Source organism: Podarcis tiliguerta (assembly GCF_965153285.1).
Source record: "Podarcis tiliguerta genome assembly, chromosome: 17".
Classification (NCBI taxonomy): domain Eukaryota; kingdom Metazoa; phylum Chordata; class Lepidosauria; order Squamata; family Lacertidae; genus Podarcis; species Podarcis tiliguerta.
In genome coordinates, this window is record NC_139550.1 from 10,567,354 (window position 1) to 10,587,130 (window position 19,777).

Consider the following 19,777-nt stretch of genomic DNA (forward strand, 5'->3'; position numbering starts at 1 on the left):
ATCCTCAACACAACACACTACAAGTCCAAGGATTCTTTGGTTTTGCAACAGTTTAAACTGATGCAAAATTGCTATGTTTGTGGTCTACATAGGTCTGGCTTATGTGCTTGAATACACAGAGGCTCATCATTCAATGGCGACTGTATCTGTTTTAGCTGATAAACACCTACAGATACAGAATTGGATGTCTTCATTTGTGTAACAATTTGAAAGGCTAACAGTGCCATCCTATGGTTCTCTACTCAGAAGTAAATGCAATTTAGTTCACAGGACTTTCAGGTAAGCGAGCATAGGATTCAGCCTTAAAAGTTGATTGGAGGGTACAATCATCAACAATACCAGTTGCCACCAGTGGCAGTGTCGTTTCCAGTTCAGTATGCACCTGTGTTGACTCTGAGTCTATTCAGTTCCTTCCTTCCTTCCTTCCTTCCTTCCTTCCTTCCTTCCTTCCTTCCTTCCTTCCTTCTTTCCTTCTGCAGATTCCCATGTTCTTATTGCTAGACAATACTACTTCCACTTTGCAACCACGCCTTTAAAGCGGGAGTAAATATAAGAACAGAGCCCATCACAGACACCACCAAAAATAGCCATAGGAAGATACGGTCAAGGACCTGAGCTACAAACTTCCAGTCTTGCACCACCTAGAAAAGAAAATGAGGGCCATGAGTTTCACAAGTATTTTGCACAATTGAAGAGCTGCTTTGAAATACACTTGAATTTAGTTATCGATTTGTGTAACATTTAAGTTTATCATGAATAGTTCTCTCAAAGTTTCTGCCTTTCAAAAAAAGCACCACTCCCTGTGGCCTTGGATATTTATAAATGAATATACATGGCATTTTTAGCTAGCATAAGCCATAACACAAGTCAGGTGCAAACAATCACTTTTTAAATATCTAATGGGGTAGATAGAAGGTGAAACATGGTTCACTCATGGATATAAGCCAGTTTCAAGTAGACCATCTAGGATTAAGCAAATGCTGGGCTAGGAGACTCTTGGCCTGATTCTGCACACACAGTCAACCTACCTTTTTTGGGCTAGAATACCTATGTTGACTTAGTGTGACTGATACGGCCTCGGCCCAGTGTACCTGAAGGAGCATCTCCACCCCCATTGTTCATCACGGACACTGAGCTTCAGCTCCGAGGGCCTTCTGGTGTGAGAAGTGAGGTTACAAGGAACGAGGCAGAGGGCCTTCTCAGTAGTGGTGCCTGCCCTGTGGAATGCCCTCCCATCAGATGTCAAGGAAATAAACTACCTGACTTTTAGAAGACATCTGAAGGCAACCCTGTTTAGGGAAGTTTTTAATGTTGGATATTTTATTGTGTTTTTAATATTCTGTAGGGAGCCGCCCAGAATGTATGGGGAAACTCAGCCAGATGAGTGGGGTATAAATAATAGATAGTGATGATGATGATACCTGCCTGATTTTGAACTAACATACCTGCCTAATGAAGTGTTCCTTTTTCACATGCCCAGAGATATACTTGATGGAATCAGCAGCCTTTTCCAGGAAGGCAATCACAATTTTTTCTCCGTCTTTGAATTGTTTGTGTTTATGTTTCCTCGTCGGCTTTTCTTTCCGTGTCCCTTTGGGATCAGAGAATGAATAGCGATCTACATGTCCTTTCATGCAGAGCAGCCTGGGGAGTTTCTGAAGGAAGAGCCTTTTCACCCAAGGCGCCATCGGGTGGTAGGTGGCAGAGGAACGATGGTGCACGTTGATTACAAAAACAGTCACGATGATGGACAAGGTGACAAAAATCATGATGAACAGCAAGTACTCACCAATCAAAGGGATGACTTTGGAGGAAGAGGGGATGATTTCTTCAATGACTAAGAGAAAAACAGTAAGGGAGACTAAAACCGAGGTGGACAGCGAGAGTTTTTCTCCCTCATCAGAAGGCAAGTAGAAAACAAGCACAGTCAAGAAAGACAATCCCAGACATGGGATGATTAAGAAGAGAGTGTAAAATAAGGGCAGTCGTCTTAAAACAAAAGAATAGGTAATGAAAGGGTAGGAATACAATCCGTCTTTTCGGTTTCCCTTCATCCCCTTGGCATTTAGGATTTCCCATTCTCCATTATCAAAAAAATCCGTCCTGTCCACATTTTCATCTACTAAAATAAGGTCCACCATGTTGCCATCGTAGGTCCACGATCCGAATTTCATTGAGCAATTCTGTCGGTCGAATGGGAAGAAGGTGACATCCATAGTGCAGGAACTTTTATAACTGGCTGGGGGAGTCCAGACTACTATCCCGTTGTATTTGACTATTGCTTTTGTCATCAAGGAACCTTCAAAGCGCCCGTCAGCACTGGAAAGGGGAGAGGAGGGAAGAAAAACGTTTTGAATTGTGTTTCCAAGCTGCTATTTCCGATTCTTTTTCTTATATTCTGATTTTGCTTCCCATCGCTTTGGTAGATGGTAGACAGGTACGTAATCATAAACAGGTTGCAATAAATTGCGCCATGTTTCAGCAGCCTTTTAGTACTTATTCATCCATTCATTCCAGATGTTCGCAAGCTGCCTTTCACCCACAAGCTCCCAAGGCAGCAACATTAAAACCACCATTACCAATAAATAAAACAAAAATTACTCAACAATATAAAATTCATTACTGAATTGAGTCTTAAGTTTACTGGTAGAGACAGGGCATTTTGGAAATATGCTTTTGTTCTCTCCAGGGCTACTGAATGACCAAATAGAAGCAAATGCTTGTGATCACTGTAAAAATTGGGAGGTTACACTGCTGGGCCTCTCCCCAAGATTTTACTCCCTGTCTATAACACACTCCCCTTCTCAAGGTCCTGGCACAGCCCACCCCAACTTGCTGGTCCCCTAATGACATGCCTACTGTATGCCCTTGGAAGAGAAGGAGAATAGGACCATGTTTGGGGCTAGAAAAGAGGTGGAGAAAGCAAAGGTAATCATCTACTATTCTCCTATAGCCACTAGCTCTAAGTGCCATATTTTTCGCTCTATAAGACGCACCAGACCACAAGACGCACCTAGTTTTTGGAGGAGGAAAACAAGAAAAAAAATATTCTGAATCTCAGAAGCCAGAACAGCAAGAGGGATCGCTGCACAGTGAAAGCAGCAATCCCTCTTGCTGTTCTGGCTTCTGTGATAGCTGTGCAGCCTGCATTCGCTCCATAAGATGCACACACATTTCCCCTTACTTTTTAGGAGGGAAAAGGTGAGTCTTATAGAGCAAAAAATACTGTAACTTCAAATACATATGTACACATTCTTTTGCTATTCTTGCTACTATTCCTACCCACCCACCCATTTTGTATGTCAAATTTTTGACTCTCCTTGAGCAGGCATGGCCTCCAGCTGTTTTGGGACTACAAGTCCCATCATCCCTAACCGCTGGTCCTGTTAGCTGGGGATGATGGGAGTTGTAGTCCCAAAACAGCTAGAGGGCCAAGTTTGTCCTTGAGGCTTGGATCTGTCTTTTTGCTAATGTTACTTTGTAGCAGATGTGGGGGATCATTGGCTCTCCACATTTTACTGAAAGCTAACTCCTATCAGCCCCAGAAAGCGTGGCTAATAATCTCGGCCGATTGGGAGTTTGAGTTCAGTAAAATCTGGAGTTTCACCACACCTGCTTCGTACAGTACACAGATGTCGCTATACAAAGAAAATAAATTATCTACCTTTCAGCTTCTCTCCTGAGACCCCTGCACACAAGTACGAAAAATACTGTAAGAAATGAGTGTCAAGATCTGTATACTCACTTTTCAAACAAAACAATATCTGGGAGCCAGAGAGATTCAGATGGAACTCGAATTGCGGTGATTCCACCATAGTCCTCCGGATTCCAGCACAATTTTTGGTCAATCCATTCCTGCAATAATCAGCAAAAGCACCACAGTTTCACTACAAGTTGAATACTCTAAGGAACCAAATTAGAATAATTCTGTAGCATCCATCAGCTTCAAATATGTCCCAATCATGAATCCAGTTTCAGCCCACAGAGGCACATATTACAGTTGCCATCAAACACAATCCACAGAATTTCACAGAAACCAGACAGGGCAAACCTGGGCAGGGAGTCTCTGTCCTGAATATTCGCCTTAATTTTTAATGAAAAATTCCTTCCAGCAAATCCAGTTTAGGAACATGGGAAGCTTATTTCTTAAGGACAGAATACAGTACAGAAAGCTTCCTTATGCCAAGTCCACCACCTAAGTACTGTCTGTGCTGAGTGTTAGCAATTCCCAGAAGTTTCAGACGGGAGTCTTCCACAGCCCTACATGAACCTATTAGGTACTGAAGAACCTGGGAAATGTTGCATGCAGTAGTAGTCTACTACTAAGCAATCAACTCCTTGAAAGATTCCATCAACAGCGTCTCCAAAAAAATTTACACATCACTTGGGAAGGCAGGCAAACTAATACCAGTGTACTGGAAAAAGCAAAGATCACCAGTGTCGAAGCAATGATTCTTCAACATCAACTTCGTTGGACTGGTCATGTTGTGAGGATGCCTGATTATCGTCTTCCAAAGCAACTACTCTATTCCAAACTTAAAAATGGAAAGCGTAATGCTGGTGGTCAACAAAAGAGATTTAAAGACTCTCTGAAGGCAAATCTCAAAAAATGTAGTATAGACACTGACAATTGGGAAATACTGGCCTGCGATCGCTCCAGTTGGAGAACAGCCATTACCAAAAGTGTCACAGGCTTTGAAGACGCTTGAACTCAGGACGCAAGGGAGAAATGTGCTAAGAGGAAGGCACGCTTGGCAAACCCTCACCATGATCAACTCCCACCCGGAAACCTATGTCCCCACTGTGGAAGGACATGTGGATCCAGAATTGGCCTCCACAGTCACTTACGGACTGACTGTTAAAACCGTGTTTATGGAAAACAATCTTACTAGGCTACGAGTGATCGCCAAAGAAGAAGAAGAACTAAGCAATGGTTGCTTGCTTTCAGCATCCCTGCCACAGTCCCATCAGTCTTTACCATTCATTAGTTATGAAAATATAGGGGAAACATGTGACTGATATTCTACCCAGTAGCCAAGAAAGAAGTAAACTTGCCTTCATCTCCCAGTGTTCTGATCAATGAATGTGAAGTCACTAGCTCAGGGGTACGTCAACTGCTTTGCATGCAGAAGGTCCCAGGTAGGACTGGGAGAGAGTCCTCTCTTAAATCGAGGAGAGTCGCTGTCTGTCAGTGCAGACAGATGAGCTAGATGAGCCTATGTTCTGACTTGGAATAAGGCAGCTTCCTATGTTCCTATGAAAACTAATAAACACTTTGACACTTTGACTTAAGTTTGAATGAAATAAGTCACTGAAAACCTACAGGACTGCTTACATTTAGGTTTGGGTTGCTTCCACCACCACCACCCTTAGTATGTCTTTTGGCCTCAGACACAGCATAAAAAAATCTGGTTATGTTACAGTCACACAATTGCTTCAGCGCATGCCTGCGCATGTGGCTAAAGCTCATCAAAAGGCAGTTTTAAAGACATGGCCGCTGAGTGCTAACACATTCATTTGGCAGGACCTTCAACCAGCAGGGCTCTGTGCTTTTTATGTGGACATGCTACAGATCTCCCAGGGAAAACAAGATACATTGAGGCAACAAGTACCATCAAGACCAGAGTTTCCCAAACTTGGTCTCCAGCTGTTGTTGGATTACAACTCCCATGATCCCATCATGATGGGAACTGTAGTCCCAAAATAAGCTGGAGATCCAAGTTTGGAAAACCCTATCTAGACCTTTGAGACTGAAGCATAGTTAATCACAGCTCTTTTTCACAAGTGCAAGACACAAAAATCCATGAATCAGATGGACCATCTGAATGTCCGTCTTTCAGAATTAAAAAAAACCTATTACATATTTATTATTGATATTATTATTACTACTACTACTACTACTACTACTCTCTGCTACTTAGCCTTTAAAAGCATCTTGATCTGCAGGCATTAGCAGGTATAATGCTTATTTCTCTGCTGTTGTGCAAAGCTTCCCTGATGATTTGGAGAGCTCAAAGTGCTCTTAAAGGCTCAAGAGCAAGCCAAGTCACTTTCTTCTGGTCAATTGACCACCATATGTTGACGTCATGCTGCAGCGGCTAAACCAGGCTCTCTGAGTGGCATCATGCTTACAGTAATAATCAAAGGAAAGGAAAGCACCTCTCCCCTTATATTTATTATTTATAAGTTTTTAGGTTGCGCTGCGGGAATGCAAGAGAAGGAAGAATGTGTGAGCTTACTAAAATCAATATCAGCAATGAAAGCATCTTCCTGTAGAGAGTTCAGGCACAGGACTCTTACAATCACAGAATCATAGAATCATAGAGTTGGAAGAGACCACAAGGGCCATCGAGTCCAACCCCCTGCCAAGCAGGAAACACCATCAGAGCACTCCTGACATATGGTTGCCAAGCCTCTGCTTAAAGACCTCCAAAGAAGGAGACTCCACCACACTCCTTGGCAGCAAATTCCACTGTCGAACAGCTCTTACTGTCAGGAAGTTCTTCCTAATGTTTAGGTGGAATCTTCTTTCTTGTAGTTTGGATCCATTGCTCCGTGACCGCTTCTCTGGAGCAGCAGAAAACAACCTTTCTCCCTCCTCTATGTGACATCCTTTTATATATTTGAACATGGCTATCATATCACCCCTTAACCTCCTCTTTTCCAGGCTAAACATGCCCAGCTCCCTTAGCCGTTCCTCATAAGGCATCGTTTCCAGGCCTTTGACCATTTTGGTTGCCCTCCTCTGGACACGTTCCAGTTTGTCAGTGTCCTTCTTGAACTGTGGTGCCCAGAACTGGACACAGTACTCCAGGTGAGGTCTGACCAGAGCAGAATACAGTGGCACTATTACTTCCAAGATCCTCCCTTCTGCAAAAAAAACACCTCATGATACTTCTGAGTAGTTATGGATTTCTCAAATACACTATTCTGGTTGTGGGGAAGGTGTGAGGTCAGTAGACTAAATTTAGGGCTCTCTTTACCCCTGGTGAGGGAAACCCTTGGGCCTGTAGAAGCTGCTGAACTACAATTCCCATCATTCCTAGCCACTGGCTGCACTTGCTGAGGTTGATGGGAGCTGTAGTTCAGCAACACCTGGAGGGTCAAACGTTCTCTACCTCTGGCCCATTACCTTTGCATTGTTTGTGCCAGGCAATGCTGAGTTGAAAATTAAACATTTGCTCCTCTCGATCCTTTTCTAGCAACAGGAAGTAATGAGCACACAATAACCTGTAACTGGGCGCAACCTTGTGACAGTGTCATGAGAAGTGGTAGAAGAAGAAGAAGAGTTTGGATTTGATATCCCGCTTTATCACTACCCTAAGGAGTCTCAAAGCTGCTAACATTCTCCTTTCCCTTCCTCTCCCACAACAAACACTCTGTGAGGTGAGTGAGACTGGGAGACTTCAGAGAAGTGCGACTGGCCCAAGGTCACCCAGCAGCTGCATGTGGAGGAGCGGAGACGTGAACCCAGTTCACCAGATTACGAGTCTACCGCTCTTAACCACTCCACCACACAGGTAGCCTGATTGTATGCAAACTTGTTAAGAAAGATGTCCCACTGTGCATCTTGAACCTTCTCCCCAGGGCTGGCCCAAGATAGTTTGCTGCCTGAGTCGAAAGACAAGATGGCACCACTCCCTACTCCATGTGGTGAACTCAACTGGAGTGGATTTTACTTCAACACTGGCACCATTGCACATGGCAGCAGTGTGCTAGTTCAGAGGGTGCAGAACAGGCCATGTGGCTCAAACAGCTGCTATCCAACAGAAGGAAATGCCTGGCAGGGTTGCTGCCATTGCCATCAGACTTTCTACAGTCACCTAATTTTGCCTATTAGTAGGGCCGGCCCTGCCTTTATTTCTATTTCTCTGCTCCAAATTGCTTGCATTTATAGGGCTTCCCACATACACATGTAGACATACACACACACACACACACACATAGTGCTCAAAAGTTGTGTTTACCTGCATTTTGAACCACATTGGTGGAAGCCACTTGGGCAACAATTTAGAATGGTGAAATAGCAAGTGCTTCTCCTCTCAAAATCCTAGCCCTGAGTGTATGTTTGTTTTTAAGGTCAACATTAAGCTCTACTCCACAGATTTGCCTGCCACATGCAGTTAGACCCTCAGTTTCTCAATTTCCTATCATTATTCCTAGTTAAGCTGCTCTGTATAATGTACTCAAATCATCTTCCTCTTTAATGCTTACACACTTCAGATGCTAATAATCCATTATACTCTTCAAGTAGCTGACACATCTTTAACTCTTTCCATTACTTTCCATTGTGCCTGTTTCTTCAAGACTTCTACATTTACTTTTGTGCTCTTCTCTGTGGGCAGGTTTACCCACATTTTAAGGACCACAACGGATTATTGTGATTATGGATTCACGTACAGCAACAGTTCTTCTGAGGGGCAAACTATATATTATTTTAGGTGCAGTGCTTTACTTTTAAGTGCATGGTTGTCTTACACAAATTGTCTAGCAGTTGGCGGGGGGATGGGACATTAACTCTTTATCCCCCTTGTGATTCCAATCTATATTAGGCTCCTCCCATCTCTTGCAGTCTTCATTAGGGGGAAACTCTCATTCACTTCAATGCAAAATTTCCCCCTCTATGCAAACTGCAGGTGCAGGGCCCCCAATATGGATAGGGATCATAGCGGTAAGCAGAGGGTTAAATCTCTCCCTCCTGCTCCCCACACTATGATTCCCATTCAGCTCAAGGGGACCATGCTAAAACAAAAACAAAAAAATCCAAGGCACATAAAGTCACAGGTAAGTGGCTAACACAGGTTTGGCCCAACCATGAGACAAGATGAGGTGACCACCTCAGGCGGCAGAATTCACAAGGATTGCAGATCTGGCCTTCAAGGAACACATAGCCCATTCCTTGTAAGCCAGATCTGCCTGCTCCTCAGCAACCCCCCTCAGTGCCTCCTTTACAGTGGCCTCTTGGAGGCGCTGCTCGTGTCCTCCCGTCCTTGTTCCTGACGTAGATTTTTATTCCCTCCATGTTCCCTGGCAGGGGGGAAGCCATTTTGTGGTTCACCTCAGGTTCCAAAATGTCTTGGGCCAGCCCTGGAATAATGCAAGGTGTAGTTAGGTCCTCAGTATGTGGACTGGGAATTCCCCCAGAGACTGTGTGGAAAAGTCACAATCTTCCAGACCCTGTCAGGAGGCAAGAACGGTCACCCATTTTGCTGACCGCTTGAAGAGCAGCTTAGTATGAATCGCTGAGCAACAGCAGCACATTCCAATATATGAGCAGCAACTTGCAGCTTAACCCCGCTCCCCGTTTTGTCTTTTTACATTGACTGAAGAAAGCTTTTGTCGATCAGATGATATTGCCAATCACCCTTGTGCCCTCTAAGAGAGAAAGAATAGTCCCCAAGGGCTGGTGTGGTCTGCCTTGCCAAGACAGTAAGCAAAGGGTATGTTTACACGCCTTATCCTGGGGTACAAGCTGAGCTGCAGTCAGGCACGTAAGGAGCCAGGGAGCAGTTCAGAAAGTGAGATTCTGGTTTATTTTGAATTCTGGTGGCTCACCTCAGCCCCAGTTCAGCAAGCCCAGAGGCAAAGATTTGGCAGAAGGAGAAGCAAAAACTTAATAGTCACTCTACAGATTAATTTGTAAGCAAATTAAAATTGATTTAGGTTAATGTAGTGGTTCTAGGGGTTGCTAGTGCGTAAGCTGGTGCAAACACCTGGCTGGGTTGCCTGAGTGAACCTTTTCTGTCTGGACAGCAACTCACCCGTGGCTGTCTCAATCACTGGCAGAATCCGTCAGTGGGCGTTTCTTAAACTTCTTCCAGCGAAGAAGCTCTCTGACGCCTAGTCTTCTCCTACTCTCTCTGCGCGAAGGCCTTCTGCACAAGGAGGGCGTGGGCAGCAGAGGACCTCTACTCTCCCCGCTGGTCCCCGGCAAGGAGTCATGGGACCGCCTCGCCGCTTCCCCCATCTGCCCCCCTTCTTCACTGGTGCTACGCTGATTCTCTTCCCCAGAAGATGGGCTGCCTCTCCCAATCCCGGGACGCTCTCTGGAATCCCTCTGGATTTTGCTCTCTCCCTCCAGCACTGATGGCAGTTCCCTGACAGTTAAATACGAATAATTCAAATGTTAACATTTGAAAGTGCCAAGTGTTTCTCAGTCACCACCACTCATTTACCTGGAAATTGGAGGGCAGGAGTTAAGACATTGATGTCTTAACTGAGCCTCTGGGTGATTGCAGAATAGTTCCTGTGTGACTGATTGTTTTTCTTAAATCGCCATACATGAAAGGATGAGTGACATTTCCAAAATGAGAGCTGAAAATTCAAGGACGGGGATTGACATGTCCTTGTGGAGAACAGGACACTATAGCTCTTCCCTCTACTCCATGGCTCTGGGCCTGTTTCACAGTCCTGGTGGGATATATCCAAAATGGTGCAAGGCAGAAAGAAGGCTGTTGCTTCAGCAGATCTTTCCCTCCCCACACCAAGTTGTGCACAGGGAAGGGGTTTCAGCCCCACAGAGATATATTTTTGGCTGACAGGAACCAGCGTGGTCACTGTAGCGAGTTCTCTGCTGAACCTTTTAAAAGAATTTAAGCTGATGGCAAAACTCAACTGATTTGATTAAGTAGCTTTCTACACAGCTTCCTGGCTGGATCATACTGCCCAAGGACTGCTACAGATTGCCCTGTGGCAGGTGCAGGGAACCTTTGGCTCTCAAGATGTTGCCGAACTATAATCTTATTATTCCTGGCCATTGGCCATGCTTCATGGGGGTGATGAGAGTATGACCAATGACCAGGAGTGATGGGATTGTAGTTTGGCAACATCTGGGGAGCCAAAGATTCCCCACACCTACCCTAAGATATGAGAAGAGGGAGAGAGTGGTGACTGGCTTGGACTTAAGGGGACAGTGCACTAATAATAATAATAATAATAATAATAATAATAATAATATTTTACAGTGGTACCTCGGGTTATATATATGCTTCAGGTTACATACTCCGCTAACCCAGAAATAGTGCTTCAGGTTAAGAACTTTGCTTCAGGATGAGAACAGAAAACGTGCTCCGGCGGCATGGCAGCAGCAGGAGCCCCATTAGCTAAAGTGGTACTTCAGGTTAAGAACAGTTTCAGGTTAAGTACGGACGTCCGGAACGAATTAAGTACTTAACCTGAGGTACCACTGTATTTATATCCCGCCCTCCCCAGCCAAAGCCAGCTCAGAGCAGCTAACAACAGTAAAAATAGCACAGTTTACATAAAATCACAGTCAATTAGAAATACATTCTAAAATCAATTCAGAATCAAATTAATGGCAACCATTGGGCTAGATTACAGAAGTAGAGAAGGGGTCAGACTGTGCCTTGGCCAAAGGCCTGGCGGAACAGCTCTGTCTTGCAGGCCCTGCGGAAAGATGTCAAGACCCACAGGGCCCTAGTCTCTTGTGACAGAGCGTTCCACCAGATCAGGGCCACAGCCGAAAAAGCCCTGGCTCTGGTTGAGGCCAGCCTAACCTTCCTGTGGCCCAGGATCTCCAAGATGTTTTTATTTGAAGACCGTAAGGTCCTCCGTGGAACATACCAGGAGAGGTGGTCCCATAGGTACGAGGTACATTCAGAGGGGAATTTAAGGGAGCATGAGAAGTTTGCCTGCACTGGGCACCAAGCTGAGAGGGCACCGCAGGGGACACAGCAACAATGATGAACAACAGGAGGTGAGAGGAGGCAGGGGTCCATCAAATTTTGGTGTTGCACAGGCCACCACTGACATTTCAAAGCCCAAAGTCCACCACTGATTCGCTATGCCATCATCATCATCATCATCATCATCATCATGCCCCAACCACTCTGGGTGGCTTCCACCACATACAACAACTTAATAAAACATCAAACATTTAAAACTTCCTGAATGCAACACATTCGGGCCATCTCAAATCAGTATGGCCTTCTTTTCCACTGTAAACCATGCTCAAATTGCTCACGATATCAGGAAAAAGCTTACACCGTAAAACACGTCAGGAAAACTCACAATTACTAGATATTAACCAAATGTAAACAGCCATGTGTATAATAATAAGCTAAACAAAACTTATAATATTAACAAATACACGTGTTTGTGTGTGTGTGTTTATTAAAAAAACAAACCTCAACTAATAAACTCAATCTGTCCCTAGGCATTAGCTTTTCTTTAAAAAAAAGAAAAAACAGCTGAGGAGATGAAGTGTTAATAAACATAGCACAACACCATATGTCTTCCCATTGCAAACTCCGAGTTATCCTGAAGAAATCATGTATATGCTCCAATGCTTTCTATTTACCCTGTCCCAAGGAAACAGCTTCCATATAAAAGCCAGTTGCTGACATCTCTCCCTTGATCACACACTAACTTTTTAGGGGTGCCTTTTCCCTTCCTCTAGACTGGGGCCTCATCTGCAATGTGCATTTAAAGCAGTATCATATCACTATCAACAGTCATGGCTTCCCCCAAAGTCTTCCTTCAGAGAACCCTTTCTGCATCAGCTTGTCTGCCACAGAACTTCTGCAAACATCTCTATGTATTCTAGAAGACTGAAATGCACAGCTGGCTCCCTCAGGTCAGACTACCCTGAGATGTTGAAGGGAATTATCTGCTGTGGTGGGCTAGCTGACAGGAGAACTCTTTTTTGTGCCACTTCAGACTCCATATTTTGAAAACTGCTGTTTACAAGTGCACAAAGTGCACAAAGCTAGGCCAAGACATTTTGACACCTGAGGCGCACAACAAAATGGTGTCCCCCCTCCTGCCAAGGAAGAAGAGATGAGTGAAGATCTATACCAGGAACAAGGAAGGAGTGAAGATCTATATCGGGATCTGCTACCCCTGTGGATCCTGCTGCCTGAGGCAGTTGCTTCAAATTTGCCTCATGTGTGGGCCGGAATTGCAAGTGCAATAGATTTATCGCCTTTAGAGACCATTAATCAGCATTTACAGTAAAAATTCACTGACAATGATGAACATTTACACTGACTGCGTTTTCATATATCTTACCTGTTTCAGCCATACATTAGTTGTCATCAGCTGATTCTTTTCATCCTGTGGAGAGGGAAAGAAGCAGAAATCATTTATTCTTCTGAAGAACAACAACAACCTCCCAGCATTCTCCAAGAATAAAGAGCCTGCAACCATTTCAGAGTTTTCTACTTTCCAGGACAGTCCCTGTGTTAAACAGATAACCTAAGGGCTGGATCTACACTGAACTAAAAATCACTAAGAAAAAAGTTATATAGCTCTCAATGCAATTTTTCATTGACTGCTGTACAGCACCCCCTGGTGTCACATTTTTATAACGCATTTATAACGTTATAACTCACCAGTATAGATTAGCCCCTGGATTGACTTATTCACATTCACATGGGAGTTTAATGTGGATTTGAAACTGCTTGCATCCCTCTCTTTTTTATGCTGTCCACATGACATCCTCATCCAACTGGTAGACCACACTTTTACTACATTCAATTCAGATTTTCCTGATCTGAGGATAATCTGATCACATATTAACTGACTGTGGGCACACTATGTACAGTATGAGTAAGTTTTTTTCAAAAGAAAATGTGTGTGACATATTTCCACATCCCTATTCCCATTTTGTTTCTGAAAGCCCAATGGATTTTTGGGTGGTAATTGCTTTATTCTTAAAATGTAGCAGAACTGCTCTATAGAAGGCAAGGAAGAAAAGGAGGACCCAGAGAAATAGATTACATACCACATCTACTAGTTGGGATATCTTTAATCCAAAGTACACCTTTATGGTATCATTGGCATGTTTCACAGGCCTGATCCATTTCTGATACCCTTGAAATAAGTGCCGCAAAAGTGCATCTTCATTCTCGGCAAATGAGCTGAACACAGTAAAAGCTGAAAGACAAAACTAAGAATTATTGGAAGAACGGTAGGGTGGTGGGGTGGGATATTCAGTGCTAACTTTAATGGTAAATATTCTGCCATGTGAGACTTCAGTGGATGGGCAGGCTGGCAAAGGACAATTTAAATATGTGCTCAATTTTATCACTAATCATAGGGAAACCCAGGACGATGCAGAATTCAGAATAACAGCTCACTTGGATGGAGCTAAAATAGATGAGCCTGTGCTGAAGATCTATATATAAAGGAAGATCTGGATGTAGTCAAGAAAGGTACCATTTTGTTGTGTTTTCTTAGAATTATTTTCCAAAACATGCTGTTTTGTTTTGTTTTTTGCTGTCCCCAATAAGAAGCACTTTTTAAAAAGAGGCTAATAGTAAGGATTGGGACGCGGGTGGCGCTGTGGGTTAAACCACAGAGCCTAGGGCTTGCCGATCAGAAGATTGGTGGTTCGAATCCCCGCAATGGGGTGAGCTCCCATTGCTCGGTCCCTGCTTCTGCCAACCTAGCAGTTCGAAAGCACGTCAAAGTGCAAGTAGATAAATAGGTACCACTCCGGCGGGAAGGTAAACAGCGTTTCCGTTTGCTGCTCTGGTTCACCAGAAGCTGCTTAGTCATGCTGGCCACGTGACCCGGAAGTTGTACGCCGGCTCCCTCGGCCAATAAAGCGAGATGAGCGCCGTAACCCCAGAGTCGGCCACGACTGAACCTAATGGTCAGAGGTCCCTTTACCCTTTACCTAATAGTTAGGATTACCCCATCCCTATGTTTCAGTCACACTAAGCCAACCAGGAGACCAGAACTCCCAAAACTTTAACAACACAACAGAGTATAAAAATTTGGCAGATGCGGCTTTTCACACCTTGTATGACAATCTGCACTTGCCAAAATTCCCTTTTACCAGTGATGTTGGGTGCCCATTGAGACTGGTAGGGCGCAGCCAGAGCCAATGACAGACAGAGCCAACTAATTCTATTTTTCTCCTCCCTGGTGATTTCTACAAAGACCACACTGAGACTAAGGGGGAAGAAGCTGACAGCCAGCCAGTGCCATTCTCTGGACTGGTTGTAAAGTAGGGGTGTAAGAAGGCATTGTTCTCCATCCTGTCTTTAGCACATACAGCACTGTTTCCATTCTGCTGCAGTTTACCTTCATCTCACTGTCCACTGTGGACTGAAAATAACAACAACAGCGAATATGGGTTTTATTCTCCAGACTGATGCTGGTGCAGACATGGGACAAATAAGTGAACATCTTAGCTGTGAATCCTAGAAAACCTGCTCCCTGCCTTGCCGGCCTTTTCCACCTGGCCTGGGAGGGCAGGGCCCTGACTGACTCCAGCTAAAAAAGCTAGGCTGCTGAAGACTCCAGAGATCATCTTGGTTGTCTCTTAGCGCAGATCTAGATCATCAAGCCTCAACTTCCACAGCTGCCACCCACCAAGAACAGGATTGGCAGCAACAGCAGCAGATGTGTTCTACGCTTCAGATAATATTTCATTCTCTTGCTAATTATGCTGTTTTAAATCTGCAATTCATCTTTTACTTTATTCAGTAATCCCCCCCAAGATTGTTTTATTTGATGTTTTAATGTGTTGTAAACCACTTTGAGATTTTCTCTTTAAAATATAAAGCGGTTTAGAAATGAAACCATTCGCCACCATCTTCCATTGTCATTATAATTCTCTGATGTCCCTAGCTGTGAGAAAGAAGGCTTGGAGGACTCATGCCTGAGTTTGGTGGGACAGGGTCCCACTTACCCTAATGGGCAATGCTCCACTGACTCCCATATAACCATTCACTTAGTACAGGCATTCCATCTTCCTTTGCCTCCAGTCCCTTCAAGGAGCACTTTTATAACTGGACAACTCACAAGACCTATATAATTCACGGATGAGCAAAAAGATTGATATTGGGGTTTTTTCTGGAAGGCAATACTCCACATTTTAAACAATAAATGCTGGGTCTAGCGACTGGCATCATATTCTTTACAGGGATAATAGCCTGGAAAGTATAACCAGCTGTGTAAGTACTATCTAGATTGCTATGACCCCAAAAAGTCAATACAGTTGGCTATGGGGGAAGAAAAATGTGGGAGGTCAGGGAGGAGAGGGAAAACTAATCTCCTAAGCTGTATAAAATGAGAAAATTTGTTTGAATAATGACATTTAATGTGATGGCTGCAAATAGATAGATAGATGATAGATAGATAGATAGATAGATAGATGATATATAGATAGATAGATAGATAGATAGATAGATAGATAGATAGATAGATGATAGATAGATAGATAGATAGATAGATAGATAGATAGATCATAGATAGATAGATGATAGATAGATAGATAGATGATAGATGATAGATAGATAGATAGATAGATAGATAGATAGATAGATAGATGATAGATAGATGATAGATAGATAGATGATAGATAGATGATAGATAGATGATAGATAGATAGATAGATAGATAGATGATAAATGATAGATAGATGATAGATGATAGATAGATAGATAGATAGATAGATAGATGATAGATAGATGAGAAAAATAGGTCAAAAGGCACAAATTCCTCAGCTTAAGGAAATGAAGGTGAATGTACTGTGCTGATAACATTGCTGTGGTAATTATGGGGCATAAAAGTAGAGAACTAATAAAAATAAATTCCCTTTAAATGTTTCCTACTTCATACTTTAGTCATTAATGTGTCCAGAACAGATACTCAGTAGTGTCTGTCTGAATTCTGCCCCTCAACTGGAATCTAAGGCTGCAATTTTAACCCGTTACCTGGGAGTAAGCCCCACTGAATTCAATAGGACTTATTCCTCTTAGCATGATTTGGATTGTGCTGTATGATGGCAACTTGACCATCCATAGAAGGACTTCAGCCTCCAGGAATTTTTCAAACAACTGCATATTAAAAGTCCACATACATGTTGTACATGTATAAATTGGGTCTTTTTCAAAACATTAACCTCCTATCAGCGGCAGAGCATATGCCTGCGCTGCCCAGGGCGGGCACGCTCCCGAGGGGGGTGGGGAGGGTGCCCTCCCAAGCGTGGGATAGCCTCTTGGGTGCACAGAGCAGTGTGCGCGCCCTGCAGCCAGGGGCGGAGAGCACCGCCCATGGGGCGGAGCAAGCTGCCAATGCCGGACATTTGGTGCACCACCTACGTGACTCCCAAGCCTCCCCCGAGCTGTCAAAACAAAGGAGGAAGGGGGGAAATCCACCGGCAAAGCGGCGCAGCTCCCACCTTCCCCCAATGGCTTGGGGTAGGCTTGGGAGTCGGGTGCGGGTGGCGCACCAAATGTCACCCCCCTCAGCGAAGACACCCAGGGCGGTCCACCCCCACCGCACCCCCTTCCTCCGCTCCTGCCTCCTATGGTACTGCCTATACCAGAATCCATGGTGCATGTATGAGAACAAGTCCATGAATTCTGTGTTTTGTTTTGTTTTTTAAGATCTACAGTGGTACCTCGGGTTACAGACGCTTCAGGTTACAGATGTTTCAGGTTACAGACTCCGCTAACCCAGAAATAGTACCTCAGGTTAAGAACTTTACCTCAGGATGAAAACAAAAATTGCACGGCGGTGGCACGGAAGCAGCAGGAGACCCCATTAGCTAAAGTGGTACCTCAGGTTAAGAACAGTTTCAGGTTAAGAACGGGCCTCCAGAACGAATTAAGTTCATAACCAGAGGTACCACTCTACACAGAGACAAGACATATATTCACACCAAGTCTGCATGGAGGAATGCAAGACTTTTGAAACAAGACTTGCCCATGGTGGATTTCCCACAAGGCCCTATTTTATTGGGCTGTGTTTTCACACAACTGATACTACGAAAATTCTTTCCCAGGTGTAAAAATGCATCCACAACGGTGCAAATTGTTGACTATATTTGGGATTTGCAGAGATTGCTCCTGCAGTTCACATCTTAACTCCGCCATGACCACACTAGTCACTCTGTGGCCTTAGGGAAACCATGACCTCTCAATCTGAGTCCCTCGCACAACTGGCAAAGCAGGACAATAACACCAAATGGCTCATTTACTGGTTTGCTTTAAGGATTACCGAAATAATGTGTGTGAAATGCTTGGAATACTCAAAGATATAGCTGCTAAGTATTATTATTAGCCAGCTTGAAAAGGCTGCAAAGACAGGTTTCTGAGGCTGCCTCAGAATTAGCACAGTTTGCTTGCTTCCTGCCTACTCAGCCTGTATGTTGGTAAATATATTGTTCTTCTGCTTTTTTCTGGGGTTTGAATGTGTATATGTTTTAAATCACACAGAAGGTTCTTTTAGATACATATGACAGGAAGCAAATTTTAGAAACGAAAGGTAACAAACAGGTACTACCAAAACACCATACGATTGGAATCCTAGGAACAATTATGTGAAAGTAAGTTGTGTTAGAGATAATGGGATTTAATTCCCAGTAAACTCACGCAGGATTACCCTAGAAGCCTCCAGTACTTTCTCCTCATATGGAAATGGAACCTGGAAAAGGCTGCCCCATTCATATGGGATTGGCAAACAATATTATCACCTTCCAGACTTTGGGGAAAGGGCCATTGGAGCTCTGGGGTGGAGAAGGGAGAGAAATGACAAGCAAATAGAAAAGGCCGTGGGATGGCTGGTGAAATGAATGTCCATTTAGTACGAACATGAATAATGGGCATTCTGTGAAAAAGACAAACGGTACTTACATTCTTTTGCAGTTCCCACTAAAAGGTTGTTTTTTTTAGTAAAAGCTAGTATTTCCATTTAACAGCAACAAGAAACCTCTCTCACACATGCTATCTAATCAATTTGGCACTTTGAAAAAGAAGCAGCATTTGTTTCCATTTATCTCTTACCATAGGAGCCAACTCCTAGGTGCTAAGGGGTCTTCGGCCACCCCAATAAAATATTTTGAGCCCCCCACCCCACTAATGGCCGCATCATGTGACCAATTTTGTAGGGCGGGGCTTATCTGCCCCCCCCCCCTATTTTAATTCGACTTGGCACCCCTGTCCCTTATTGCCCTGGCTCCACCTCCTCCTTTCCCTTTCATCTAAATTTAGTGTGTAAGCTCATTCAGGCAGAGACCTGCCTTCTGCTCATGTTTCTCTGTAATGCACTATGTGTACTACCTGTGCGAAATAACATTTGCATTTGTTATTTGTTATGATGAGTGAGATCATCATAATTTCGCTTAATTACTGAAGTCTTCTCAAAGACAAGGTTGTTGATCAGAAGATGGCAATACTAAGATGAGTCACTGGCTAACCAGTGCAGCTTATTTTATTTTTTTCCTCCTTTCCAGGTCCTTTGCTTATTACACACAAACATAAACAAAAGTATTTCAAACACACTTAAAGAACACAAGGCAGTGGTTTAATTTTAGTACCTAAGATGCATCTCTCTGTTGTTGCAAGCAGTCTCAGTTCAAGCACTTATGTTTAATTTGAATAAATTGCACTTACCTGAACTGTTAGTACAAAGAAGGAGGGACACTATAATAAAAGCAGGAAGCTCCATCCTCGCAACCACATCTGCAGCTGAATCTCTTGCTTTTCATAGGCAAACAACTTCCATCCAAAGATACGAGTTTAGACACAATGATTCTACTGTAAACTGTGATGGCTAATAGGCTGGAAACAGGAAGAATAGCATTTGAGCCTTATCTTGCACCACAGCGAAGCTTCTTAAAGTACACTTCATTGATTTTCGGTCAGCTGTCACAGGCTGCAAGCCAAAAATAAGAATAATCCCTGGGTCCTAAACTCTGCCTCGTTGCTTATCCAGGATAACCAAGGTACTGTTGAAAGCTAAATTCAAAGAACACCTAGGATAGAGCCAAGCAACTTAGAACCCGATTTGAATTCCATAA

General features: G+C 43.7%; 1 protein-coding gene across 1 annotated transcript; it reads right to left on the reverse strand.

The window, feature by feature from the left end:
* Positions 1–468: 468 nt before the first annotated feature.
* CHRNB3 (cholinergic receptor nicotinic beta 3 subunit) lies at positions 469–19,777 on the reverse strand. Its single transcript, XM_083420266.1, has 6 exons — positions 19,371–19,777; positions 13,745–13,896; positions 13,030–13,074; positions 3,746–3,855; positions 1,446–2,319; positions 469–641 (listed from the first exon to the last, which is right to left on the reverse strand). The coding sequence occupies exons 1-6, from the start codon at positions 19,423–19,425 to the stop codon at positions 498–500; spliced, it is 1,380 nt and encodes a 459-aa protein (XP_083276392.1). The 5' UTR covers positions 19,426–19,777; the 3' UTR covers positions 469–497.